The following is a 26,831-nucleotide window of genomic DNA, read 5'->3' as shown; positions in this document are numbered from 1 at the left end:
GCTCTTTAAGTTAATTAGCCAAGGAGAGGCATACTGGTCAATAGCAACAGGGACAGGAGGGCACCATCAGGATTTATGTTCTCCTCTCTGTCTCAGATCTAATTGTATTTACAAGGATTTTAAACCCTATTCGTGGTACCTTGCCCATGTGGAAGCAGTTGTACAGAGGGCTGATGGCAAAGGCATGTTAAATATGACTTGTCTTTTCTTTCAGCTGGTTTTCAAATCCAGTCTTTTCACAGGTATCTTAACTGTAAAACTTGTCTCTAGAGACAGCAGAAATTTGCAAGTGAAGTACCTTCTAGTACAAGACCTCAGAAGCCTACTGTTCATACAGGAAGAAAAGGTGTCTTTGCAGCAGAAAGAAAATCAGTTGAAAGTAACTGTGAGCATTTTAAGGTGATAGCAGCTCTCCCTCCAAATGCAGGCTGAATGCATACTTAGCAGTCCTGGCCAATCTACCACAGAGGTTCTGCCTCAATCAATTAACAAAAGCGTTAACAAAAAGTAGAGTCTCAGAACACAGTTGTTTTATGTTCCGTATGTTCTGTGCAGCTTGGCTGTTTATATGGGGTGTTTCAAGTGGTAGTCTTTAGTTTCTTGGGAAACCAACTTTAGCATTGTTTTTTCATGTGTAACTTGCTGTTAAATACTCCTGTGGCTACAGCAAAGGTAAAAATGGCATGTTAGGTACATGGGTCTGTATAGTACTGGTGGTCAGCTAAATACTTATGAGGAATCTTTATATGTGATGAGAAGGGATTTTTCAGTTTTTAGATTTCCTGAATATTTGACACAACATACTATTTAAAACACAATTTTAATTGCCCTACGGGGGGAAAATACATCTTATAAAAACTGAAATGGTTAGGAAGAACAGATACTTGAAAGAAGAACAAGGAGGTTGTGGTGAGTTCACTTAGTGAGCAGCTAAGCACCTACACAGCTGGTTTGCTCAACCTCCTGCAAAACAGGAGAACCAGAAGAGCAAAAGCAAGAATTTGGTTTGAGATAGAGATTTAATTGGTGAAAGGAGGAGGAGAGGAAGAAAAGAACAAGTGATGCAAAGGTAGACGAAAAAGAAACCACAAACCAAAAACTTCTGCTACCCCAGTTTTATTGCTGAGCATGATGCTATATGGTATGAATATCTTTGGCTAAATCCAGTCAGCTGTTCCAGCTGCTAGGTTCTTGCCCACCATCATTGGAGTGGGGGCCAGAGTAAGGAAGAGAAGGCATTGATGCTGTGCAAGCACTGTTCTGCAGCAGCCCAGAATGCAAGTGCATTATCAAGAGTTTTAGCAACTAGTCCTAAACACACCACCACATAGCTTCTGTTAAAAAAAGTTAACTTCATCCCAGCCAGACCCAGTGCAGAAATATTAGTCTCTGTATGCATATTTGTAATACTTTTTTCACCCACCCATTAACACCATCCAAAGCTGAAGTCTTGTCATTTGGTGTTTGTTCAGTCAAAGCTGCATTCCTCCTGCTGTGCTGGAATCAGGTGATCACAAACTCCAGCTATTAGTTATTCAAAAAGCATTTTAGCTCCTGAGACTTTTCTGGTATAATCCGCCCACTCTTCTACACATTTCAGGAGGATGAAAGTCAGGTATAGACAATTTATACTAATTTAGAGAATACTGATTTTCTAAGCTTATCTTTAAACTGAATATAGAAGAAAGATTAGCTCAGAATACAGCTTCACAGGAATGCCACGAGCTAACAGAACTACACTCCAGCACAGCACTTGTAACACTATAGAGCCTTCCAGTTTAGAAATGTTTACCTGTTCCTGTCATTGTACAGCATGCCATATTCTAAAAATAGGCCTCGGGCATTAATTAGAGCCAGATGGAATCTGGTTAATGAATTAAATGGAGTGATTTCATGAGGAAAGAGCTGTTTAAGAATTTTCTCAATTACTCCAATGTTTACTGTCCAAAAGTGGTGGTGTTTTTGTTTGTTTATGATTAGCTTTGTCAAAGCTAATTATCTCCTCTGAAAAGATGATCAAGGCCACAACTAGGGCAGGGAAACCCCAGGCAAATTACAAATAAAGCACTGCTAGAATCAAGTGTGCTAGCACAACATTCCTTGGTCAGTTTTGTCAATAATAACATAAGGCTCCTGGATTTCACTTACTTTTAAATTATAGTTCTCTGCTTTTACTTCACTGGATTCACTGTCAGGCTGCAGAAGGTTCCTTCTGCCCTGTGCACCGGTGCTTCTTCTGCTTGGAGACCGAACATCAGTACTTCGTGGTGGAATGTAGGTGGGATTAGGAGGCTCTCTGATGTGCCTGAAGCACTCAGAAGCCCTAGGTGCATTCAGAGTACCCCTTAATAGTCCCTTGCCATCAGAGCCACCAGTGGGATCCTCCAAGCTCCCAGTAGTACAGCAGAGATCTGGAGATGGCTTAATAAATGCAGCTGCTCTGTTCTGCATTTCAGCATTAGTTGAGTATGTGCATTTCATTTTGGAATGATTCAGTTCCCTTACATTCCTGTCACTTGCATATGATAGTGACTCAGGGTGCCCAGTTTCCTCTATTGGATACATCAGATCTTCCTGAGTGTCCTGGCCTTGTAGTTTTGTGAAGGTTAAAGACAGATCACAGACTTCCTCTTCCCTAGGGACGGGGCAGTTTTGGACTGATGTGAAATCCGTGTATGGCAGAGACTTCAGCTCATTGGGTTTGTCTGCAGGGTCTGGGTCTACACAGTTTATGGCATCATTAATTTTTGCTTCAATTGACTCTTCAGCCACTTGTTGAGCTTCGTACTCTGAAGAGCTTTTACTTTCACAAGTGCTGTCAGCAAATATTGCAAAGGCTGGTGGACCGCTTGCTCCTGGCGAGAGCGGCACTGACCAGAGCTCGTTTGCAGTTGACTGGGCAGTGGCTGCCAAAACACATTCCTCACTTAGACTGGCTCTTGGCTTTTTTTCAAAAGCTTCTGGAGAAAGATTCTCACTGAAAATAGGTGTTTGTCTTATGACAATGTCACTATATTTGATCAAGAAGTCCTCGCTGTCTGAGCATTTGCCCGGAAAGTGTACTGTGTTAATGACTTGCTTTTGGTGTTCCTGAAGCCTGTTAGTGGATTGAGTCACTGCTAAGTGAGGAGCATCATCTTTGATCTTCAGATCCTGAGTGGTTTCAAAGGACATACTGCTACTAGGTGAAGACTTCTGTTGAGTAGCAAGGCACAAAGACGTTTCACTATTTTCTTTATTTTCTAGATTTTCACAGTCTTCTCTCTGGGGCGTCTGATTCTCTCTGTCCTTATTTTTGTGATGCCAGTGTATTTGTGAACTCTTCTGCAAAGTCTTCTCCAAATTGCCATGTTTTTCTTCATTTGTCATTTCGAGGATGGTTTCACACTCAATTCTTGCCAGAAATATTTCAAAGGCAGTCTGTTTTGTTTCCTCATTGTTTCTCTTTCTGACAAGTGAAAACTCTGTTGCCGTTGTTGCAATGTAACCTATTTTCTCCAGTACTGTTTTTACTATGTCATCTGGGAGCACAGATTGAACATAGTAGACAAAATTACCGGTGAATGTCTGCAACAGAACGGAACAGTGAAAAACAGATGAAGGGTGGGGGAGGGGATGGGGGAAGCATGAAAGACTCCATAAGAACAAAACTACTTTAAAAATTACTTCAATCTTTTTAAAAACTATTTTGTTGGAAGTTTGAGGTGCGAGTTTGAGCGAGGCCTTTCTAACTGTTATTTTGCCAGCCTCTCAAGCACTTGCTGTAGCATAACAATGTTACGCCAGTTTAAAACTGGTAAGGTATCAGCCAAGAGCATCAATATGCAGAAGAGGAGAGAGAAGGCAAATCACTTTAATCAAACTAGAGACGTTTGGATGTGAGTCCTGCATTCCACTGAAGAACAAGAAGACCTTTTCAACAGAGGACCTGTGGAATCAATCACCAAGGTTTAACTTCTTTTAAAGAGATGCACTTGCTGTTACTCATATTTCTTAACGGGTGACAGCAGCGTATCATTTTCTTTCTCAGTGATTCAGAGTGCTGCTCTAACTTTGCTTTCCTGGAACTAGGTCACTTTGAAAGCACCCTTCTGCGCTGAGGCTATTCGGGGGAAACAACAGTGCCAAAACGTGCTCCTGTCGCACGAGCTGCCCTCCCAGCATGACTTGTCTAAAGTGCTGCTGCCTAATAGAGCGGGGAAAAAAGAGAAAAGTTTAACGTGTTGTTTCGGAGCTACCGAAGGCACGAGGCCCAGTTTGTAAAATCGAAGTGGATTTCGGCTCTGCCATAACCCTCCTGCTGACAGATGCCGTAAGCTCGGCCAACCGCAGCAGCAGCGCGGGGCCGTCAGACCGCGCGCCTCGCGCGGCTTCTGCCTTTGGACACAGCGCCGCCAGCTTCCCGGGGCCGAGCTCCGGGCCGCGGTGTCACGCGTGATGCCCGGGCTCAGGGCCATTCCGGAGGATCGACACCAAGCCGAAACGCCTCGCCGGTGCCCCGCGCCGCCCGACGCGCCCCACGCCGCCGGGGAAAGGCCTGGGGCAGGCCGCGCCGCCTACCTTCAGCGACCTGATCTCCTTCCTCCACGGGGACAGCAGCAAGTTGACGCACAGCAGCTCCAGGACCTCCAGCGCCTTCAGCAGGTCCCGCAGCACGCTGCCGCCCCTCCGCCCGCGGGCCCTGCGGCACCGCTCGGCCACGCCGCGCACGTCCAGCGCGCCCCGCCGCTCCGGCAGCCGCCGCGCCCTCGCCTTCAGGGCGGCCTCGTCGCACGCCGCCAGCCGCCCCTCCGCCCCTCGGGCCGCGTAGTAGGCCAGGTAGTCCCTCAGCACCCCTTCCTCCTCCTCGGCCGCCGGCTCCTCCATGGCGGCGCAGGGCCGCCCTCCCGCCGTCCCGTCCGCTGGAGACCTGGCCCGTCCGTCCGCCCGCGGGGCGGGAGGCCACGAACCGAAAGCGAAAGGCGGCGGAGGGCGCCCCCTGGCGGCCTTCGGGCAGCGCTGCGGGGGCGGGCGCGCCGCGAGCGGTGGCGCGAGGGCGGAGTTAGCAGAGCGCGGGAAGCGCGACGGCGTCGTGCGAGGGAGGGGCGCCGCGAGGCGGCAGCGTGGTCGCGGTGATGGTCGTCGTGTGAGGGCGGCGCGGCAGCGGCCTCCGAGCTCAGGTAAGGCGGCCTCGATTCGCATTCTGCCGAGCTCGGGCGGCTCCTGTGCAAATGGCGTTGCCGGTCTCGGTTTTTGGGCTCTGCCTTTTGCGCTGTGTGACTCCATAGATGGGTGCGGTGCGGGCTTCCCCCGACCTCGGCTTTGTGCAGAGCAGTTTCAGCCCGCGCACAGCGTGCCTTCGTGGTGCTGTAGGTCTCGTCTCGGTACGGCTTGCACGGTAGGTCTTACCGTGGATTCCTCCCTGGGAAGTCCGGCTCTGTGCCCGGCACACGTCTCAGGCTCGCTGGCCGAGGACCTTCCTGTCTCCCAGGCGGTGGCCGCGCGGTGCTACAAGCAGAGCGGCTTTCCCTGAGCCGCCACGCGGCGCCGCTCGGGCCGGCGCGTGGCTCGAGATGGCTTGCGAGCGAGCGGCACTGGATGCTTCAGCTTCTGCTGTTCTCTGTCGTGTAGAAAAATGGCTGCGTTTTGTTACTCTGGCGTTGTTTTTTTTTTTTTTTTTTCCCCTCCTTTCTCTTTCTTTCTTTCTTTCTTTCTTTCTTTCTTTTTCCCCTGAGTATTTCACTTTTCAATACGGGGCAGGCAGGGTGCTGGTCACGGCCCAGAGCCCAGAAGGAAGGGATGGGGCACTAACAGCTGTACAGACTGCTGCTGTTTGCTTGGAGTTCGAAAGGCACGATACCAGTACCCAGTGCATTGCATCAAGCCGTGTCCCTGCTGTTGCCTTATGTTTGTTTGTTTTTCCCTCCATTGCAGTTGGGCTGATTTTGCTAGAGGAGTGCTTTTGAAACAATATGAGAAAAATGAGGAGGGTCAAGAACCCAAAGCCCAAATAGGCTGCTGTGCATGCCTCTGGGTTCCTTAAAACTTTCTTTGTGCCTGTGCAGTTTTGCTTCTTGGCTTTTCTTGCTTTGGTAGAAGTGAGAATGCTTGTGCATGTGGAGCTGCGTGTAATTTACCACACAGTTGTGAGTTCACAAGCCGGTGTTGAAACATGCATTGCTGTGAGCAGAGGAGAAGGGATGAACGCTCTTGTACAGTAACTTTAAGAGCCTGTGGTTGTAATTCCATGTGGAGTCTGTTTCCCCAAGTGGGAATTGTTGTCAGCCTGTGTGAGGAGCAGTTGGAGTTGGAGGTGGATCGTGCTCAGGAAATACATTACTCATCTCGCTGTGCTTGAGAATTATCTATTTGAAAAAGGGGGGAAACATCGACCTGTTACTGACCTGCTCCTCCCTCCCCTCCTGACCTTAGTCTGAGGTACCTCTGCATGTGTTTATGGTGGTCTGTGATGCTTCATCTGAGGGCGATATTTGCACAATAAAAGCACGGAAGCTCACTGAGTACGGGTGCATTCTTTAATAAAAGTTGTATGCGAAGATCCATATACCAAAAATCAAAGCAGAAGAGATGACTACAGAAATACAGCATTGCTGTCTTGTAGGTAAGAAACAGCATCTCCAAGCAGTCTGTGTTTTCCTATTAATCATGTAATAAACACAAGGCCTACTTTCAGCTTGGCTTTAGGATTACCATTACAATGATACCAGAGTTTAAGGTCTGATAAGCAGCTGTGAACTTCTTCTGAGTTTAATGGGAGCTGACTTGTACTCTCGAGGTGCTCTGCCCATTTTGCTGGAATCTATCAGGGATCCGAAATACGGAGTGCTTTGGTTGGTCATTGGGTGGCTGAGCCCCGCTGTGTGCTCTGTGCTGTGTGACAGGCGACCGCCGCACAGTGCAGGAGCAGGCAGCTCTCAGTGCTGCTGTGCCTGTCCTCAAATGGGGAACAACTCTGATTTGATCTACTGTAATTTCAGTACAGCAGTTCTGTTGTGAGGCGAAATATAAATCTCCCGTTTTCCTCAAAAGTCTGCTTGAAATAAATTTATTCTGTACAAATCAAATTATTATTTTCCTCTGATATAAAGGTAGTGGCAGGGCCTGAAATCCATGTCAGGTTAACAGCCAGACAGAAGCACTGCCCACAGTACACAGAAACTGGATGCATCTGTATAACAGAGCAGACACTTGTGAATGGCTTATCTTCAGCAGAGCTCCCAGCTTTGCTGTACAGGTAGGAAAGACACACATTCAAAAACTGAAATCCCATTTACCTTCTGATACTTGCTAGATTCCCTCTCCAGCCCCCAGCATCAGCCCACAGTTCTGGTCTGTCCCAGTTGCATGTCCTGTTCTTCCTGTGCTTCCCTTCACTTCTTATCTTCCTGCCAATAAAGCTGGCTGCTGAACTTCTGTGTTGGCTTTTTCTTCTGGCCCTATTGGTAGTGCAGTTCTGTGTCTTATTGCGGGATACCTTGTGTGCCACAGAACTGTCTCCACTGGTACTTCATACAGAATAGCTCTGTCCATTAAAGATACAAGTACTGAATGTAGTCGAAATTCTGCAGTGTCCACCAGCTTATTTTGCAATGCAAAATTGTGAGTTTTTGTTGTTTTGGGTATAATACATTGAGAACTTCATAGATCTGCAAAAGATTTCTTCTTTTTTTTTTTTTTTTTTTTTTTTTTTTTTTAGCAGAATACATGTTTACTGTTATCTGCTTGAAAAAAATGCATACTTATCTGATTCCATCATGTGCTTATGACTCAGTAATGCTATGATTTACAGAGCAGTAAGGACCAAATGATTATTTCCCAACTTATATATTAATTATATTTGCATCCATCTTTGGAGTGTTGAGTAATGATTACTGTTGGAAGTTATTTACTATTTACAGAAAATTGAAATGTAATTTTAATATTTTGAACGGTATTTGCTGTTAAATACAGTAATATGTTTGCTTACATTCCTTTCTACTTATCTCTAGGGGGGGGTTATAACCTGAAGTCCATTTTATCAGTGTAAAAATTACCCATTTTTTCAGTGAGAACATCTCTAAGAGATTTAGTGCAGATGCACCTCTGATAACTGTGCTGAGGAAAACTTGGTTGAGGTCCTTAAGTGGAGACTGTATGTAACATGCAGCATGAACCTCATTTCTGTGGCTTCCTCCTGCTGCTTCCGTGAGCACTCATCCCCACCTCCCCACATTCATCAGATGAGCACATGAGAGTCCAAGCCTATGACCTGGGGCTAATGTGAATAGCAAAATGTCAGCGAGGAGGGTCACGTCTAATATGAGGAGTTTCTGTACACAGTGAGTTTCTCCATTACTATGCATGCCAAAGCCAGCATCTACTATTTACTTCACTCTTCAGTTATTGGAGGTCCTTTCTTAATCCTGTAGGTTCATAACTGAAGTTCCTGACAGTGTAGGCATGCTGGAAGGAGTTCAAGGTTCCAGGTGTGCCAAGTGAGGGGTGTGCAGCCCTGGGCCCTCACAGCTGGGCGCAGTGCCCTTGGCATAGCAGCTGGTGTTGGGTCAGCTTGTTCCTGACTTTGTGAGAGATTTACAGCAGGTTTTGGAACTGGCTGGGGTATCTGAGGGAAAAGCATGGGTATCAAAAGATTCCTCTTTTTTATTTTGCTTCTGTAGGGTGCTGATAGTCATGTTTTGGAGGCTGTGTTCTGTTTCTGTCTGTGGAAATACATATTTAGAAAAAGAATTTTTAAAAAATGCTTTGTTGCCAAGACACTGGATAAAGTGTACTACTGACACCTACAAAGACAAGAACTGCTCTTCTCCTTCCTTCTGTTCCAAAGCATGCACATTACCATCAAATCGAGGAGTAAGCTTGACTAGATAACATATATACATATATATACATTGAGTGGCAATGTCAGTGAGATCTGAGATGCTTCAGGAAGGCCATAGCACCGCTCTCAGTGCTGCTGTCCTGTGCTACGTGACGCCATGGAATGCTTTGAAGCCCAAAGAGGGAAGTTTAGGTAAACTTTCAAAATTCACTGTAAAAAATAAAAAACAATCCCATTACATCCCTTAGTAAAGATATAAAATAGGTAAAACTTTAAGAGGTTTTATTCTTCCATTTAAATGTGTTCTTCTTCTCAGTCTGAGTTCTTCAGAAAGATGGAAGGAGAAAGCCCCTTTTATTCACAGGATTTGGCTCAGAATGGTCTGATAGTCAGAGGGAGAGTTTTTCAGTACTTCCACTGGCACCAGCGGGATGGGGATGCTGTGCTCACACATCACAGCTGCGTACCGGGGAGCAGCCTCTGTGGGGAGCGACGACAGAGAGATGGATGGGATGGGCTGCTGCCAGCCCTGTATCCTGGTGGCATGGTGTGCTGCAGGCTCTGCAGTCCCTGCTGCTGCTTCCTCCTCCTCCCGGCTGATGTTTATAGATATTTCATTTCTTTGCCAGGGGTCCGTAAGGGAATAGGGGGGGGGATCATCTGTGGGAATATATATTTGCGTTGCTCCTGGCCCCACGCATTCATCATAGCTGAAAGAAAAACAAATTTTTCATTAGATTCCTGTGAAAAATGCCACAGTGCATTATTGTCAGCATAACAGGGGCAGGTGAAGTGAGAAGAAAGGGATCATCTAGTGGTTCCTCAGCCCACATCCTTGCTTACCCTGCCATGTAAGGCACTCGAGAACTTAACGCTTAAAAGCACATCTCCAGGCACCTGAGGATAATCCCTGAGGTCTTGGGAAAGCTCAGACCCTGTATGAATCGCAGCTGTGGCTGCATCACTGTGCCTGGCTCTGCGTTTTGGTTGTACCCATGCCTGATGTTGCACTGCTGGGCCCACAGCAGGGTTCAGCCCTCATCTCAGCTCTTTTTAATGGGCAAACTTATGAAAGGGTGGGGAAAAAGCATTGTTGCCATTTTTACAGTTATGGAAAAAAGGTTTGGAGAGCTTTAGATGGAGTACTGTACCAAATCCTGCCTTCCTTTCTGACTCACAGATCTTTAGGACATCCTTCAGTCTGTGCTCAGTCTGAAACCCACAGGGGGGCTGTCTGGGCTGCAGATCTGTACTTGCAAGACAGCAGGATTCCTTGTGGAGGTGCAGAGCTGTGATGAATAATTTTGACAGACTCATGCTGGCCATTCTGAGACTCAGCAGAGTCCCCGTTGTGCTCCTTCTAAACTGGAGTAATGCAAGAAAGACTGGTCTGTGGGATTTTCATACAGAGCCAGCTCAGGTCTGTCCAGGCTTTGTGCCATTAAGCTAGAGCCAAGGCAGACTGCTGCCTCCTTGCTCCACCTGCACTCAGGCCTTGCAGCCCTGGTGTGAAGACAAATAGGCAGATCGGCCTGCTGGGCTGGCAGCCTGGTGCTGAGCTGGGCTCTGCTTCTGGCCCCTTATCTGGTGGTCTCCTACCTGGCTGCCCTGGCATCACCCATTTGCCCAGAAAACAGCTGACTCTACTTCTGCTATCAAACCAGCCCAGGTGTAGTGGTTTGAAAGAAGGTTCTGAGCTCACTGGCTATGCAGGCAAATTTGAGGAAGAGGCATAGCATTGTGTTCTTAAGCACTGGACTTGCTTTATTAATGACTGCTTTGTTTAATTGTTTCAGGATCATTTTTAATTAGATTGAGGGAAGGAAGAATGGTTCCTGTTTAAAAGAAAGAAAGAAAGAAAAAAGACAGAAACCCCCTCTACCACCAAAAACTCCCAACTCTTCTCCCAGTCAGCTGACCTGAAAAACAATTCTGCTGGAGCCAGACAAATTAAGAACCCATTTCCTCAACTGCAGTAACTGCAGAGCTAGCTATTAGGATCTCAGATATTTCCTGAAACATAGGATATTTAGCACGTGTCCTCCCTGTAGACTGCAGGCAGTCACTCTGCCCCTGTAATTGCGTTGCTGCCAGGCTAGACCCAAGCTAATAAACCCTGCTTGTAGATTATAAGTGACTTGCAGCAGGGCAGCCCATATCAGTTACAGAGAGCTCAAACCTCTTGAAATCAGCCACTGAGGCCCTGCCTTAGAAGAGTACTGGCTCCTGCTGCACTCAAACCTTTCCTTCAGCTGTTTCCTTTCCTTTCTGCTGCTGTTGGCTTTGATGCTACTGTTCTGTGGGTGGGTGATAAAAGTGGTTTTGGGGGGAGAGAAATTTTCCAGTAAGGAAATAGTATCTTAGCACAAGGTTAACAAACAACTCAAATACCATAGAGGTGTTCATACAACAAACAATTTAAATATCCAGAGGTGGTTTTATTTTTATCCTTCTTCATATTACTTTTTATTCATCAGGTCAGTGGTCTTAAATTTAGATTGGAATATCCTGATTTCTCCATCAGAAAGAATTTAAAACCATGGCTATATGCTCTGAAGGTCCTAAGTAAGGCAGCTAGGTGCTTCAGGAACAAACCTCAGCAGATGTGAGGTTGAGTTGTTTTTATACAGCACGTGGAAGAGATTGAAGTCCAGTCTCTACTAAGCCCACTGCAATTCGAAGTGAACCTGCTGCTCTTTTACAAGATTTTAGACTTCAATCACAGACTGAGAATAAAGGAAGAATCTCTCCTTGCAGGGTTACTCCCTCTGAACTGCATCTTTACTTAATTTACATTTTGCTGACCTAAAGCCTAGCGAATGTATTTGAAATCTCTGCACTGGTTTTGACAGATTTAATCAGGCTAGTGAATAGCACCTGCTGGGTCCTGTTACCATAGCAGAAGAGAGAAAAGAGTTCTGGTTTTGGAAAGCCCGCAGTGATGTGAGTTTTGAGGTGGAAAACTGTGAATCCCTTTGCTGAGCTGCAAAAAGGAGGAAGCCTGTCTGTCTACTGATTCTGGGCCTGGGCCCGGCGCCCAGAATCTGCCACTGACCTGAAGGAGAATGGGCACAGTGTGAGCCTTCTGCTCACTGCTGTTACCTGATCATTCACATTTCTTTCCCTTGGATTTAGTTTGATATCTTTTATGGTCTGTAGCTTAGCTCTATAAAACTAAAATGCTTGGTGAGACAAATATTGAAGTGGCATTTGTGAAGGAGACCTTTATGCACCAAGACACATGGGTGGCAAATTATGGTATTTAAAACCTGTCATTTTGGTGTTTTGTTCCAAATATCAATATATACACAAAAATGATCCAAGGGGTGGAATGCCTCTCCTATGAGAACAGGCTGATAGAACTGGAACAGGCTGTTCAGCATGGACAAGAGAAGGCTCTGGGGAAACCTGACAAGCAGCTAAAGGGAGCTCTGAGAAGGAAGGGGACAAACTCTTGAGCAGGCTCCAGGGTCTGTTGTGATAGGATAAGGGGAAATTCTTTCCAACTGAAAGAGAGGAGATTTAGATTGGATATAAGGAAAAAGTTTTTAATAATAAGGGTGGTGAGGCACAGGCACAGGTTGCCCAGAAAGGTGATGAAATCTCATCCTTGGAGACATTCAAGGTCAGACTGAACCGGGCTCTGAGCACCTGATGGAGCTGTGGGTGTCCCTGCTCTCTGCAGGGGAGTTGGACTCTTCCAACTCAAAACATTCTATGATTGTATATAGTAATGTTTTCTTCCTGCATAGGATGGATAAAAATAATCTCTTTTCAGTTGAAGAACTTTTTAGCTTGTTCATGGAAGTACTTTATGGCCAAGGAGGCAACTACAAATCATTAAGATAGCTTGTTTTTAAGATAAACTCTTATATTGCATTAGCAGTTTATGGTCTGGATACTTAGTTTTCCATATTCTCTTCAAAGCGTTGCACCTGTAGTTGCAAAGTTTCACTCTGGAGAAGAAGTGAATAGATCCTGCCTTTTTCTGCAGCAAGGTGTGCATCAAGAACTAAGAGGTGCTGCTGAGTTGCTCTGCAGTGTACTCAGCTTTTGACATAGCTTTGAGCTTTCTTTATTTTTGCTTGCAAACAGAGCAGTCTGGGACAAAATAAATGAGCTGCCTTTTATTAGCTAGTATGGACTCCAGTACTGGGGGGGGGGGGGAAGAGGAACACGTGCTGTGTAATGAGGGCTGCCACTGTAAAGAACCACTGCATCTGCAGCAATCAGTAATGATCATTCCTCATGTTAAATTTATACTGTTATGTGCAAGTCACTTAACTATAGTATCTGGTTTTGTTGATTTCAGCTGAGATGTTGACAGCTGTGAAGCTTGGACTTGCATAAAGCTGTGGCTTCAGCATCCGTAATGCTAAAGGGAAGTGTTCTCTGCCCTGCTTCGTGCTCCCACTCTTTTTCTTTCTTGTTTCACACTGAAATCATGCAAGCTCTTTGCTCTTGCATTTTCTGTTGCATGATTTCGGTGTGAAACCAAAAATGCTTGCTAGCGTCTTGCACAAAATACACCGATAGTCATTTTATCTGAGAGATTCAGTTCTGAGATGTTGTTTACATAAAAACAAACCTGGTGTTTGATGTTTGTAGAGCAATCTCAAAGAAAATCCCTTCAGACAAAAAAAGCAAGTGCTTTCAGAAAGTACTTTGTTACCCTAACTTAGTAATGGACCACAGGAACGTGTTACACTGCTTCTCTTGAATATCATTTGTCTCTTTATTAACTCTTAGAAAGCCCTCCTTGGTTACATCTAGTACTTGTGGTGAATTCACTTCAAGCCATTTGTTTTACCCAGTTGCAGTACCTTAACGTTCAGGGTGGCTTACAGGCAGATATGAGAAGGTTACTGACACTGGGATGTGCTGCTGTCTACACTTCTTTGCCTTGTTTCTTGTCAAAATGACTTCACTGTCATCACAGATTACACTATAGAGTTTTGAAGTGGTAACGATGTCAGGAAAGGGAAGGAGGACTGTGATGCCTATTAACTCCATCATGCTGAATGTAAATGTGACCTGCAAAGAAAAGAATGTTATCCAAATACCACAGGTCTTCAAACTGACTTTGTTGAATTGTTTGGGGGGACTGAAAATAACTTCATGAATTTGTTTGGTCTCCTTCCAATAAGCATTAGAATAGCTTTGTTGCTAAGGAAACACTAAGGATCTTATTTAACTCGCTGTCATTCATAAATTATGACCTACTCTCTGGGGAAAGAAGAAGGTTCTACTTAGAGAGTTTTTTAAGTCACGGACAGGAGCAAATGAATAAAAGGCAAATCTGGGGAATGAAACATCCTTCTGTGTGAGATAGATGTCTTTTTGCTTACTTCATCTGTTACACGTTGCAACTCCACTAGAACTGCTGCATTGTTTCAGTTTTACTGATGACCTGCTGCCTTTTAATGATGGTAACCACTAATCCTTTCCTGGAAAATACATGCACTGATAGGTTTGAGCTATGCTGAAACACCACAAAGGATATTTATGCGATGTTTTTGCCTAAGAAAGAAACTATGTGTAACATAGGTTACCCTTGCTGGCTGAACTGCTCCTACAGTAGCATATCTCAAGAGGCATCGTATTTTCTTAGGTTTATTTTTCATTTTAATGTTTTCCATTTGGTATACAGGTCCATTTACCAACTATATTCTAAATTCTGCATGATTAGTGATTTGTTTAACATTATTTTCATACAATACCAAATCATTTCATGTTACTTTGTCTCAGTTATTCACTTTAGTTCTTAAAGTAACAGCTGAAATGTATTTGTTTATTAAAATACCACCTCAAGCTGTTGGAGACCCTTAATATTTTGGAAATGGATAGATCATACCCACTGTATTTTGTTTTTCTTCTATCCTCATGTAAAATCAACCTGACAGATGCTTATAGAATTCTGAAATTCATTAGAGAGTCATTAATTACCCCAAAAGTACATTTTTTCTAAAACGTGTAACTTTCATAGCAGTAAGAAAAAGCACTGATAATAAAAATCCTTACTTTTGATACGTTATGGAGAACTGCAGAGTAGTGGGATGAGCAGTGATTGCTTGTGTATGTAATCAGTGTGGGCCCCTGGGTTTTCCTTTGGCTTCCAGGTGAATCTTGAGGAGGCAGCACCCTGAGCACCTGTATGTCCCTCAGGCACAGAACAGTTTTGTAGGGCAAGGAAAGAGACAGGGCAGCTTCTGCCAGCCTTGTTACAGAGGAGAACTCACACGAAAGCAGAGATCATGTAGTGCCATCCTGTACATGCATCCACGTATATGTTTCCAAACAGAAAACTCCACAAAGACAGAAAATCCAGTTTTGGGCAGCTTTCAGATTGGAAATGGAAGTAACTTCTAGTATAGTTTTTTTGAGACCTGTGTGCTAAGGAGGTATGTACTGAATGCTTATCCTGAGAAATCTGGCCAAGTGCCTGCTCAAGTTGTTGCCTAGGTGTCAGCTCATTTACTTTTATTAGTAAAGGCTTGTGGGTGCGGGTCCAAATCCCAGTGTAGTTTGTGAGTGGGTTTATATGAAGTTCTACAAGTTTAGATGCCAGACTCGGAACAACTTTTCATAATGTGAGGCTTCTGCTAAAATATTTACACCATCTCTAAAAGCCCATTTATTATCTAGTGTGACTTTATAATACATAAAAGGTTGCTTGTAGAACATGCCCAGAATAGAAAAAACAGTGATCGTGTGTTCACACTGCGGAGCTGCTTCACAAGAGCTCTTATTAAGGCCTGTCTGATGTACTCCTCACCTGATGCCTTGCTGCATGCTTTTACCAGTCTGGAAAATCCAGAAACACTTAGGAAAGTACATAACTGCTTTTTGTACCATCTTAAAGCAAGAACAGGAAGAGGTTTCTTCACTGTTCTCCCTACTGCTTATGTATACAGGCAGTCAGAAAAGGGCATGGCTTAACTTAAAACACAGTCTGTTTAAAAGAAGAAAACAAATGTTGATCACCCATTCTTTGCTGCTTGTAAGGCACTTTTCTGTAGAAAGCTTGGAGCCTGCTCTTTCTCCTGTTCTTTGGAGGAAGTAACTGAATTCCTTCATGCATCAACTCATGGTGCATGAGGCACACAGAGAGTATACAAATGGTCTGAAGAGCAAATTTGTCACTCCTGGGCAGTTCTTGTATCCTCTAATGAACTCTGTCATACAGCTATGGAAGAAACTGCTGTATCATTTCTGAAGTACCTCTCTTTGAAACGAGTCAGTTGTGGCAGTGCTGTTACTGCAGGTGACTAGACACTACAAAGTCCTGCCATTACAGCTGCACAGTGCAGGTTCAGTCTAAATAGCCATACTGGCAGCTGTCCTTCTTTGCAGATACTCATACAGAATAAACAATCCCAGACTGAGAGGTAAAGCGTGGTTACTAGGTGTGCCAGAACAGTATGTTTTCTTCAGTTGTGCTTTCTGATAGAATAATGATAGCAAGACAATAGAAAAGTGAAGCTTGCTTGAAAATATGGGAAGATTTAGAGTGGTTTCTTACACTTCCTTTTTTGCTGCTTGTTCAGAACAGTTGTAAGGTCAGTAGCAAGTGTAACATGGGAATTTAAATACCTGCAAAAACAGTTTACTAAAAGCTGTTATTTTTGTGTGGCATATCAGGCTACTTAGATTGTCAAATAACATCTGTTAGCTTTGCAGTTGTAAGTGACAGGCAGGTAAGAGGGGTGATGGAGATTGTATTACATACTAATTTGTGTAAATGTAATCTGTGATGCCTCAACATATGTTAATATCTGAATTCTGGGTATATTGGAACATTTTATTTTTGGTATTGTAATGAATATATGTCCGTAATGACTTTTTTGATTTCTGACTTACTAATGACGTACCCAGATGTTTTCCAAACACACTGGGTGGGATCTGCTGTGAGCTGACTGACTCTTTGTTTTATGCTGTCATACCTTTAACATGCGTGAACAACAGTGGTAAAAACCATAAAGTCAGTTTTATACTGTTTGCTTATTTCATAATAATTTCTGCAAGCATTAAAGAGTGGGGAGTTACTCGTGGTATTTGAAAGAGAAGAAAAATTGAAGGGCTTTAGAATCCTTGCAAATAGTGAAATAAAGCTGGCGAGAGGAAAATTCCTTGCAACTACAGTAACAAATGTGCTTTAATTGGAAACTTGGCTAAATGGTTTAATTTGTTCAAGTCTGTTATGGTTCCGAGGCATTATAAATCTGAAGTCTCTTTTAATCTAATGACAATAAAACACTGTTGGGCAGGACTCTGATGGGCACCCACTGAGGCACAGCTCATTTCCTCAGCCAGTAACAGTACAGTAGAAAACCAAAGGTAGGGATTTCTTCTTGGAAAAAAAATTCCCTCCAAAAGTGAAACTTAATAATTTCTTCCAAAAAAAGATTTTCATAGATGACTAGTGCATTTCATTCATATGCCATCAAAGTTATTGATACAAATATGATTATCAGTAGATGATAAATGCCTGTACAGGTGCTTTTACTTAGTAAAGACATTCTACATTGGAAAACTAGAGCTTAAACTAAACAAAGTGTTTGTAGGCAGAGTCTTTTGACCTGTGTTTTTGGAGTGGATGTTGGTCTAGCAATTTAATTTTCCTCTTTAGTAGGCTTTGCATGTGCAGGACTATAACATTTAGTATCTTCAAGAAGTGCTTACCGTGGAGGTGAATCGGGATACATGATGTTGACCTGAGAAAGTGTATCCAGATAGGAACCAAAATCAAAAGCTGGGGGAAATTCCTCCAGGCAGGTGGATCTCAGCTCTCCAAAAGAGCCGCCGTAAGAGAAGCTGTCTGGAGCTGGAAAACAAGCAGTTACTGTTTGCTCTTCTTTCTCACTGAGACAATATTACTGTTTATAATGCTGCCATACATCAGAAAACAAAACCTATCTGAGGCAGAATGGCTGTTACTTAGAGCAATCAGATCTGACAGTGCATTTCTGTTGTTTTGCAAGCCAGCCCCTATCAGTGTGAATGAGCTGCGGTGTTTGCACAAGGACTATATATTTAGTGCTGTTGTACAAAGTGCAAGTGGCTAAAGCTCTTCTGCCTCAAAGGCTGAAAATGTGTAAGTCGTGCTGCATACAACTTCAAAGCACAAGCAGGACTGCTGATGTGCCCAGGAAATGCGTGCATCAAAACCTTGCCAGTTCTGCAAAGGTTTTCAAAAGCAGGCTTTGGTGTGATTGTAAGTGTGTGTGTGTGTGTGTGTGTGTTCAGAATAAGCTGTGCTGCTTAGAAAAGCTCACAGAAAAAGAAGAAAAATGGGAAAATACTAGAAAAAAATATCCTGCTAGCTGTTCCAGGAGTTCCCTAATGCTTTCACAGAAGTTTCACAGCTCTAGAAATACCCAGGAGTTGATGCTATTTTGTATCTTTGATGATAGCTAGCTCTCAACATTCTGGTTGAAAGTTCCTTAAGAATGTCCTGAATTGTGGAAATGCAGCAACTCCCTGGACTTTCCTATTCTTCCATATGAAGTGGTCCTTCCTTTTCACTCAGTGCTTTAAAATGGTTCCTGGAGGCAGGGGCCAGCTTTTAAGGTGACATCAAAGCCGCGTTTCCCTGAACAGAGAGTAAAGGGCAGGACTCACTTGTGCAGCTCTCAAGCTGTGTGTCCATCCTGCTGGTAACGCTCACCTCTGCCAATCTCTGCAATCTGTGAGGAATTCCACCAGCACTAATGGAGTCTATCAGGTGCTGTGCTTTCCTTCTGCTCAGCACTGAAGGCAGCCAGTTTCACTGTGACTCCTGCTGATCTCTTTCTGTCTGGGGGACACATGCTGAGATAGCAAGAAGGCTTCTGCTAATGTCTAATTTTCACTTTAGGCAGACTGACACAATTCAGTTTAAGATGGTTCTTTTGAATTTCTCTGAAAACGTCACCATGCTTGATGCTTCTTTCCCCCATTTTTTTAGTATTGTTATCTGTAAGAAACAGTTTGAAAATTGTCCTTTATGCCTTGGCCTGACTTCAGGGACTTCAAAGGAAGTGAAGTTTATACAGCACTTCAGAATCTATTTACTGTTTTATTTTTTTACTAGCTGGATACTTAAAAAATAACTTTTTGTAATTGTTTTTCTCTTAAATACATGAAGAATCAAACTGTGTAATTTTCTTGACCAAGTGGCTTTTGACTTTTGATCAGCAAGTGCCAAATTGGCCAAAAATGTGATTTTAAAACTACACCTTCGTACTTTCAAGTCCTTTTAAAGAACAGGGGGCAAAAAAAAAAGGATAGTAAACCAGTGTCTTTAATGATGTTTCTGTAATGGCATTTTGATGACCTATTTTCTTTACATCCAGTTTTAACTTCTGTGCTAAGAAAAGAGTTAATTGCCAAGTCAGTGTTGTAGCTTAGGGCACAGTGGAGAAGTCAAAGAGTCCTGGCTGTCCAACAAGAAGAAATCACAACATGTACTGTACACAAGGGCTGCAAGGGGATATGAAAATAAATTATCAGTAGTCTGGTGACTCGTGCATTTGTCAGGGAAAACGCGCCGTTGAAGAGATGCTGTAGGCCTTGTTTGTGTCAGCCCCCAGCTTCGTGAAGATGCTACTGAACTGCAAAGCTGCCTCTTATCAACGCCTCATAATTTTTTACTCATTTTGTTTTTATATCCTTTGCACAGCATCCAAACTCTTTGTTGCCCTTAGCAGCAGATATTAATAGTGCCAAGAACTGTTTCACTTTACCTAGCTTCTTACCGTAGACAGTGTCTCTCCTCTGGTGTGGGTGTCTCAGCCGTCCGTCCTTCCGCAGGCTGCCAACAATGATGGTGACACAGGACAGAAACAGCACAAGTCCGATCACTACTCCAGCCACCAGAAGGGGAGAAACAAGTAAACTGGCATCACTGCCATTCTCACTGTAGCTGGGGAGCTCGCTGGTCGGGCTGCTTTGGTTCAGGTGAATTTCTGCACGGCAGAGACAGGGAGAATGTGCCAGTGAGGAACAGGGATGCACAAAGTGTGGTCAGATAGATGCTAAAGCTGAAGATTTTTCCAAGTCCTGAGACAGCCTGCGACTGATCCATTGTATAAAATCATGCTTTAAGGGATAGACTATTTAACAGACCAATTTCTGGAGCTGTTAATTAACTGACTCTGGGGGATTCACTGAGCAATCATTTCCCTGCTTGGGAAATATCCTGCTGGAATCTATGATGTACCTTGCACAATGGTCACTTATTTCTGGAAAGACCCTTTATATCATGAAGTGATTGAAGCTGAAAGAACTGAGCTGAACCACACAGGGAAGAATGCTGAAACTCAAAAATGTCATTCTCAAGCAGAACAAAGGATTCGGGCATTGTTACCAGGTATGAAAAGGCTCCAGGGTTTTTCAGAGGAAGTTTTGGGTAGGAGTGAAGCAGGGGAGCATACTTTTGCAGAACAGGGCATCCTTTAGCTTGCAGGATGAGTCTGCATCCCAAGGCACTGATGTGGGGCAGAGGAGTGAACAGAGTTATGGGTCAGAGAAAAAGGAGTCTTGCTGGATTCTGTTAACTCCAAGTCTTCTCTTTGGGCATTTCTTTGTGAAAAAAGGGGTGAAGATACTGAGGCAGAAAGAGACATAAGTATGTTGTTTATCAATCTCTTCTAGATTGTGTATGTTTTAACACTATCTAAGTAAAGAGTAACTGTGTTTAGCCTACATATTTGATAAATTTACACTAACATGTGTTCTTTAAAGAGATAAAAATGAGTTTTCACAGCTGGAAATCTGTCTGTTTGCCTAAGGCAGCAGAGCTTTGGAAACAAAGCTTGTACTGGGGAAGAGAAGAAATTATGCAAAGGATTAACAGTCTGTCCCACTTGGAGAATGTATGTGACAATGATATTGTTTGTTTCTACCTTACAGTTAAAAAAACCCCACCAAAACAAAAAAAACCCTCAAAACTTGCAAGATTTCTGGTCCCAACCAGTATTACAGCAGTGCTGTGTAGGGATGCAAGCGTTCAGCCCAAATGTTGGAAGCCATCTGTCTCTGTTGATTGTTTCAGTATCTTTACAAGACTATATTTACTTTTTTTCCATCTAAGCTGTTCTTGTGTCTCCTAAAGATAGATTTTAGTGAGACTGCAAAATGAAGGTAAGAAATATAGTGATCTTCACAACGAATCTGAAGAGAATCATCCATCTGGAGCACCTGACTAGAGGGTTTTTCAGTCCTGACCATTGAGTCTGACCCTCCTGAAGTTAGGAGGTGACCAATATTTGGAAGTGGCCAGGTGGTGGTCATGACACAGTGTTAAATATTCAGGTGATCGATGAAATCAGTCTGCTAACTGTGACAATTAATGGTAACATATAAAATAATGAAAGCCTGAAAGAAATGTGTGCCTTAGTAAATGATGTGAACAAGTGAGTATTTAGTCACTTGACATTCCAGTTTACAAACAGAAAAAAGCCATTTCTATGGCTCCCATTTTATTCATTCCCTGACATGGGACACACAGTATGGAGAGAGAGATGATGCAGAAGACTCATCCAATTAAATGGATGAAAGAAGTTTCAGATCAGTTAAAATTTAGGCAAACATACACTGTAACTTAAAAAAAACAAACACGCACAAACGCTATGAGTATGTAAGCCTGTGAACAACATAAGAAGCAACATGGGTGTTCAAAGTGCCTTTGGTCTTTGCAGAAGTTTCAGAAATCTTGTTGGCCAGAGGTCATCTGAGAAGTAAACCGCTGTGGCAGTGTACTCCTTCTTTGTGTCTTTGACTTTCTTTGGAAAGTTTCCCCCTCCCATTAGCTGTGTATGAGTAAAACAGAATTTTGTGGATGCAACAAATTACTGGAGATGCAAGCTATATATACCAAGAGTAGCTTTGAAATCTGGCATGTTTATGTTTTTATATCTGCCTGTTGAACGGAGAAATAATTTGTTTCCTACAGAAACTAAAACTAATGAATTTTTGCTCTATTGAATGTTCTGTGAAATAAATGCATGCTTTTAGAAGTGCAAGTACATTCTACATAGATTTCAGAAAACATCCATGTTTTCCCAGCTCTTTCCCTTTGGGATGTGCTATGTGGTATCTTGCAGTTGCAATACACTTAAGATGATGGCTTCAAGCCAGCGTATATTCTCATTGGCTAACACCCAACATTGGGAAAACTGACTAGAAATGTTAAGCCAGACTGGAGAATTAGCATGTAGTAGCTTTGTTTTTTTTTCTTTCTTTTTTTTAAATAGTTTTTCAGAAGCACTTGACTGTTGGCTGAGAATCGTTATGAGCAATTAAGACAGCCAAGAAATGTGCTGAGCTTTTACAAAACATTACGTGCCAAAAGGAAAGACTGAATTTGCTGAAAAGTGATCCTGTAGTGTTAAATGTGGGGGAATGGGATGCGGCTGAGGAGCAGATCCTATGACCATTGTGCCACAACTAAACTTTCTCAGTGTTTACAAAATTCCAGTCATGTTTCTCATTTGTACAGCTTTTTTACTATCTGTGTTGGTAACGTGCTCAAGCAGTGTGTGTAATCCTGCTGGCTTTTAGCAGCCTTGTTTGATCAGATTTTTTGCAAATTCTGTCTTTGAAAGATGCCAATATTGCAGTTTAGTTTAAATCACAATTGCAGGAAACAGACACCTTTGGAAATGAACAGAAAGTACTGGCAGATAATGTACTGGTACTTCTAGCTTATTTGGAATGATAAAAGAATCACAGAAAATCGCAGAATGGTTTTGGTTGAAAGGGTCCTTTAGGATCATCTAGTTCCAACCTCCCGCTACAGAATTAAGGGAAGAATCCACTTTGTTGCCATCCTGATGAGAAGGTGAACCTGGGACGTGAGTTCTTCCATCTGCTGCTCGGTTGTGGTTTTCAGTTTGATATCAAATAATCCTGGAACTGGAGTTTGGTGACAAACTTCCCAGCAAATTCAGAGGAAAAGAAGAGAGGCTGTGTGTGTGTGCTGTTAGATCTTATGAAGCTGGGACAGCAGGTTAACAACTTTGCTAATGGGAAGGGAAAGAAAGTAAGACAGTTGAGCAGAGTTTTTTGGTAGATTTTTAAAAGTTTAGCTATAGAAGTCAGCTTGTGTCTGAGCACATTGACTCTTCCTGTGGTACCACTCAGTGTGAGCACTAATATTTGGTCCTGTTTAGCTTAATAGGAATTTAATGGGCTATTGGTGATGTCAGATAGAAAGTACTCACTTATACTCTCCCTTTGTACTTGAGGAGTGATCTTTTTATTTCAAGACAGCCCATCTATCTAGAACGTTCTCAGAGCTCCCTTAGTAATTCCAAGTCATGTCTGTTTTATCTGCGGTTTCTCGCTCTCATGAATCCTTCTCTTTTTGTGTTCTTAATCTAATAGAACCAAATCTCTGGCAGAGACAGGACATATTGCAATACTGCTCTTATTAGAGGAATGAATCACTCCCCTTAGCCCAGCTCCTAAAACAATATATGGTTGATAAACTTCTCTGGTGGTATTATTTTCAATCTGACATGGTGAGTCTAGTCCTGCAGGCTTTGTGAGTAGCTGCAGTGACTTACTGCAGGGGGAACTGCTGAGGTGACTAATGACTACAGACCCTGCATTCACATAAGCATTTCTGGTTTTGAATTTTTGGGAGAGGCAGAAGATTTTACTTCTGGCAAAGAACGTTGAATAAATTTTTCTTATCCAAACATGTATTCTTTTGATAAACTGTATATTTCTGCACATAAAAATGTTTAATTTTTTCATTCAGAGCAGAAGTATCTGTGCACTTATGTAAAGTCCATAAAAATATCAGCAGTAGCAGTGCTAACCTTTTCTCTGAGGTAGGGTTTATTTTTTCAATGAAATTTCAAATTGTGAGCAGTGCAAACATAAATACGTGAGCTCTGCTCCTCCAAATACGGATGCCACCGTTTGCACGAGGCGTTGCTTTTACCCAGTGATGGGAGCTGCGTAACCTGACACAACACAAACGGAACATTCTGGCAAGTGCAGCTGGGAATACAGTGCCCATATGGCTGCTCTGTGAGTACAGGGAGCCCATACGGCTGAGCAAGCACGTAATTTAGAATTAACGTACTAGTAGAAAATTGCCCACACTATTCGTTTGCTGTTAGGCAATAAATGATTCATCTGCAACATCCCTTGAATATGACATTATTTTATTATACCCAGCCATCCTTCCATCTCAACTGACCAACTTGTAGAGTAACTCCACATAGCTGAAAGAGATGTAGTACAGCTGGACTTCTGGGCTGTACCTAGGGCTATTTCTCCTCCTCATTAACTTCTCTTTGCAGGGAAGCTCCTGTGTCCTGTCTAACTTGGTGGTAACTGATGTTGTAGATGCAGTTGAGTTAGGTTATGTCAGAAAGCAATGTTTCAGTATGCAGATGTGTCACTGAACATGGGTCATTCCAGATACAGTCGTGGTTTTGTTTCCTAGGCTGATGTTTACTGAGCTAGAGCTGAAGCACACTGACAGCAGTTGCATTAATTGAACACCCTGGCTTAGTACAATTATTTGTGGTTGGCCTAGCTTCTCCTATTATCTTTAACAAATCAAATTAACAGAAGCATATGGGATTGGAAGCAAGTGGGAGGAAGCTGAGTATAGGATAATGCATATCATGCTTTGATTTTAAATGATCACAGTAAAGTATCTCAAACACTGAAGCAATTTAAAGCATGTTTCTGATTGCCTCATTTTTTTCCCTGTTTGGGACAGTGCTGGAATATGTAGCCTCTTTATCAAGGGAGGAGATTGACAGATGGCAAGAAGGAGTTGAGAGATCCCAGTGAGGCCCACAGATGAACTAAATTAGTGGAAGTGGTAAAGATTTTGTTGATTCTTCATTCTTGAGCAGTTCCTGTTCAAAGCTGATTATGAGTGTGACCAAGAGTGGCCAGCTGGATTATGCACTGCTGCTATACTGTGAAATAGGCCTCTGGCTGCAGCTGCTTTCACACTGCTTATTTCTACAGCTCCCAGAGAGGAGCTCACAAAGTGAGTGAAGTAGGCGTGTTACAGAAACAACCAAAAAAGGTTCTGGATTTCAGACACTGATTTTGTACAGAGCATCACTGTAGCACGGGGAGGAGAGAGAGATCATTCAAGTCATTGAATGCAAATACCCCATGATAATTGAATTCCTCCCCGCAAAACTACTGGATTCAAAGCTCTTCCTTGTGGATTATAAGGAAGGTTGGAAACTCTTGCTTATGCTCGGTAAACACCAGGATACCATCTGCTTATGGGGTTTACTGTGGTTATCCCACGTATAAATCAGGAGCAGCTCCAGGTCAAAATCCAATCTGCATTTGATTTATATTTATACTCAGTTCTACTCTTTTATTTTTGTGCAAGCAACCTGCTATTTTTAAATGGAATGGAAGCTTAACCAGTTTTTTATTTTTGTTTAACCTCTCCAATCTCTGGCTGTAGTGAAGGATCTCAAAAATTTCAGTTATTCCATAGGACTGAGTTGTTCTCATAAGCGTTTACTTTTGTCAGGCATGACACATCTCTGGCACATATTCCATGAAATATGTCTGACAGATCTGTGCTTTCTTCCGATTCCTTGTCTGAGTGTCTCACTTAATGATAAAACTGAAGCCTAGTTCCTCTCCCTGCATTGCCCCCTCATCATTAATAAGAAGAGGAAAACACTGTGCTTTCACTGCTGTAGGACCTAAAGTAGATTGCAGGAAGCTGTGATGGCAAACTTACTCAGATAGGAATAACCAAGGCCTGGAAAGTCAAAAACCAAGAAAGTACAGGAAGCTTGCAGCTGTCATTAAAAACTGGAAGGTGGCGAATTGATGAGTGACTATAAGGAAGGGTTTTGTAGCTCTGGCTGTGGCAATGGCTTGTGTCATTACAGCATCCATTACAGCACGCATTAGCTGTCTCTGCCTTAATGCCATCCATCACATTCTTCCTATGCTATAGAGAAGGTGCAGGTAACAACTGCTTCCTTATTATGTTCAGTGTTTAAATGGTATTTAATAGGAACTGATGATGATGTGAAGAACAGTTAAGGCCGTTGTTGGTCCTTCTGCATTTCTCTTATTATCTTGTAGCAGAGTTGAGCAAGGGAATGGAAGACCAGAATAATCTGGAAACTGTTCTCTCTATAAATCAGATTTATGAGAGTCGTATAAGTAGTACTGGGAAAAAAAGAATTCTCAGTTCAGGAGGCCCAAGAGCATATTTAATTCTCTCTCCTGCTGCTTGCTGCTGCTGTGTGCAGCCCAGAGGCAACTCACGTGCTCTGGTCTGTATGTTTTTCTGCTCCCACACTCAAGAGTAAACTGCCTCTTAAGATACAATTGATATTCAGTAATAACCTCCTAGGGACTGCCTCAAACTTTTACCTTATGTGGCATCATATGGTGTACATGCTCACTGATTAAAGACTCCTGGTATAATTTTTAGCTCATGTATATTGTAGCTCATGCTATTTCATTCTTTTATTGCTTGAGAGTCCATTAATCAGAGCTTGACGGCAGCTTATCTTCCAGAATGAAATGGTTATTTTTCAGAGTCAAAGGATAAATACGTTCTTGCTGTCAGTTCCTTATTATTTTAAAATTTGCAGTAAATGTCATTGTATACAAAGGGTTACTTTGTCTCACCTGGTTATTGCTACTTTGAGAGTGTAACCCAAGCCCGTGTTTATTCTATTAACCAGGCAGAACCCATAAATTTAGATTGTTTCTCTGCAGCTAACATAGTCTCTTTGATCTTTCTGAACATGAACATGTGTTCTAATAGGAATTAAAGCTTTGCACTCTTTTTTTTTTTTTAAAAAAAAAAAAAAAAAGGGAAAAACATCAAAACCTTATTTAGAATGTCAGACTGTGTGGTAGAAACATTTCAGAGTTATCTGATGCACTCAGCTTAAAGCGAATTAGGAGCATATTTACAGGTACAAAAGCTGCCCGTGACCTTGAGGAGCTCATCCAAAGCAGAAAGGGTGGCCTTTCCTCTGAGATATCTAACTCTGCCTTTTTA

General features: G+C 42.8%; 2 protein-coding genes across 2 annotated transcripts in view; both read right to left on the bottom strand.

Moving 5' to 3' along the window:
- Positions 1-1,100: 1,100 nt before the first annotated feature.
- LOC122183385 lies at positions 1,101-4,866 on the bottom strand. The gene is made up of 2 exons (XM_042877277.1): positions 4,561-4,866; positions 1,101-3,567 (listed from the first exon to the last, which is right to left on the bottom strand). The coding sequence occupies exons 1-2, from the start codon at positions 4,864-4,866 to the stop codon at positions 2,086-2,088; spliced, it is 1,788 nt and encodes a 595-aa protein (XP_042733211.1). The 3' UTR covers positions 1,101-2,085.
- Positions 4,867-7,649: 2,783 nt separating this feature from the next.
- The window catches only part of BEAN1 (brain expressed associated with NEDD4 1), a 37,985-nt gene continuing 18,803 nt past the window's right edge, over positions 7,650-26,831 (bottom strand). The window contains exons 4-6 of the mRNA XM_042877265.1: positions 19,555-19,764; positions 17,501-17,642; positions 7,650-9,528 (exon numbers count right to left, since the gene is read on the bottom strand). Coding sequence (XP_042733199.1) covers positions 9,177-9,528; positions 17,501-17,642; positions 19,555-19,764 — 704 coding nt within the window. The 3' untranslated portion in view covers positions 7,650-9,176. The remainder of the gene's footprint in view (positions 9,529-17,500; positions 17,643-19,554; positions 19,765-26,831) is intronic.

The sequence above is a fragment of the Lagopus leucura genome, unplaced genomic scaffold (genome assembly GCF_019238085.1).
Source record: "Lagopus leucura isolate 7727_CA_CO unplaced genomic scaffold, USGS_WTPT01 Super-Scaffold_100017, whole genome shotgun sequence".
In the NCBI taxonomy this organism is placed as follows: domain Eukaryota; kingdom Metazoa; phylum Chordata; class Aves; order Galliformes; family Phasianidae; genus Lagopus; species Lagopus leucura.
The sequence above is the reverse complement of the archived record's forward strand: the minus strand, read 5'-3'. Positions and strand labels throughout refer to the sequence as shown.

Excerpts from the sequence above, each read along its gene's own strand:
- LOC122183385 (XM_042877277.1), bottom strand. The coding sequence starts at position 4,866 with ATGGAGGAGCCGGCGGCCGAGGAGGAGGAAGGGGTGCTGAGGGACTAC. Across the intron at positions 3,568-4,560 it reads AGGAGATCAGGTCGCTGAAG|ACATTCACCGGTAATTTTGT; the intron begins GTAGGCGGCGCG and ends GTTCTGTTGCAG.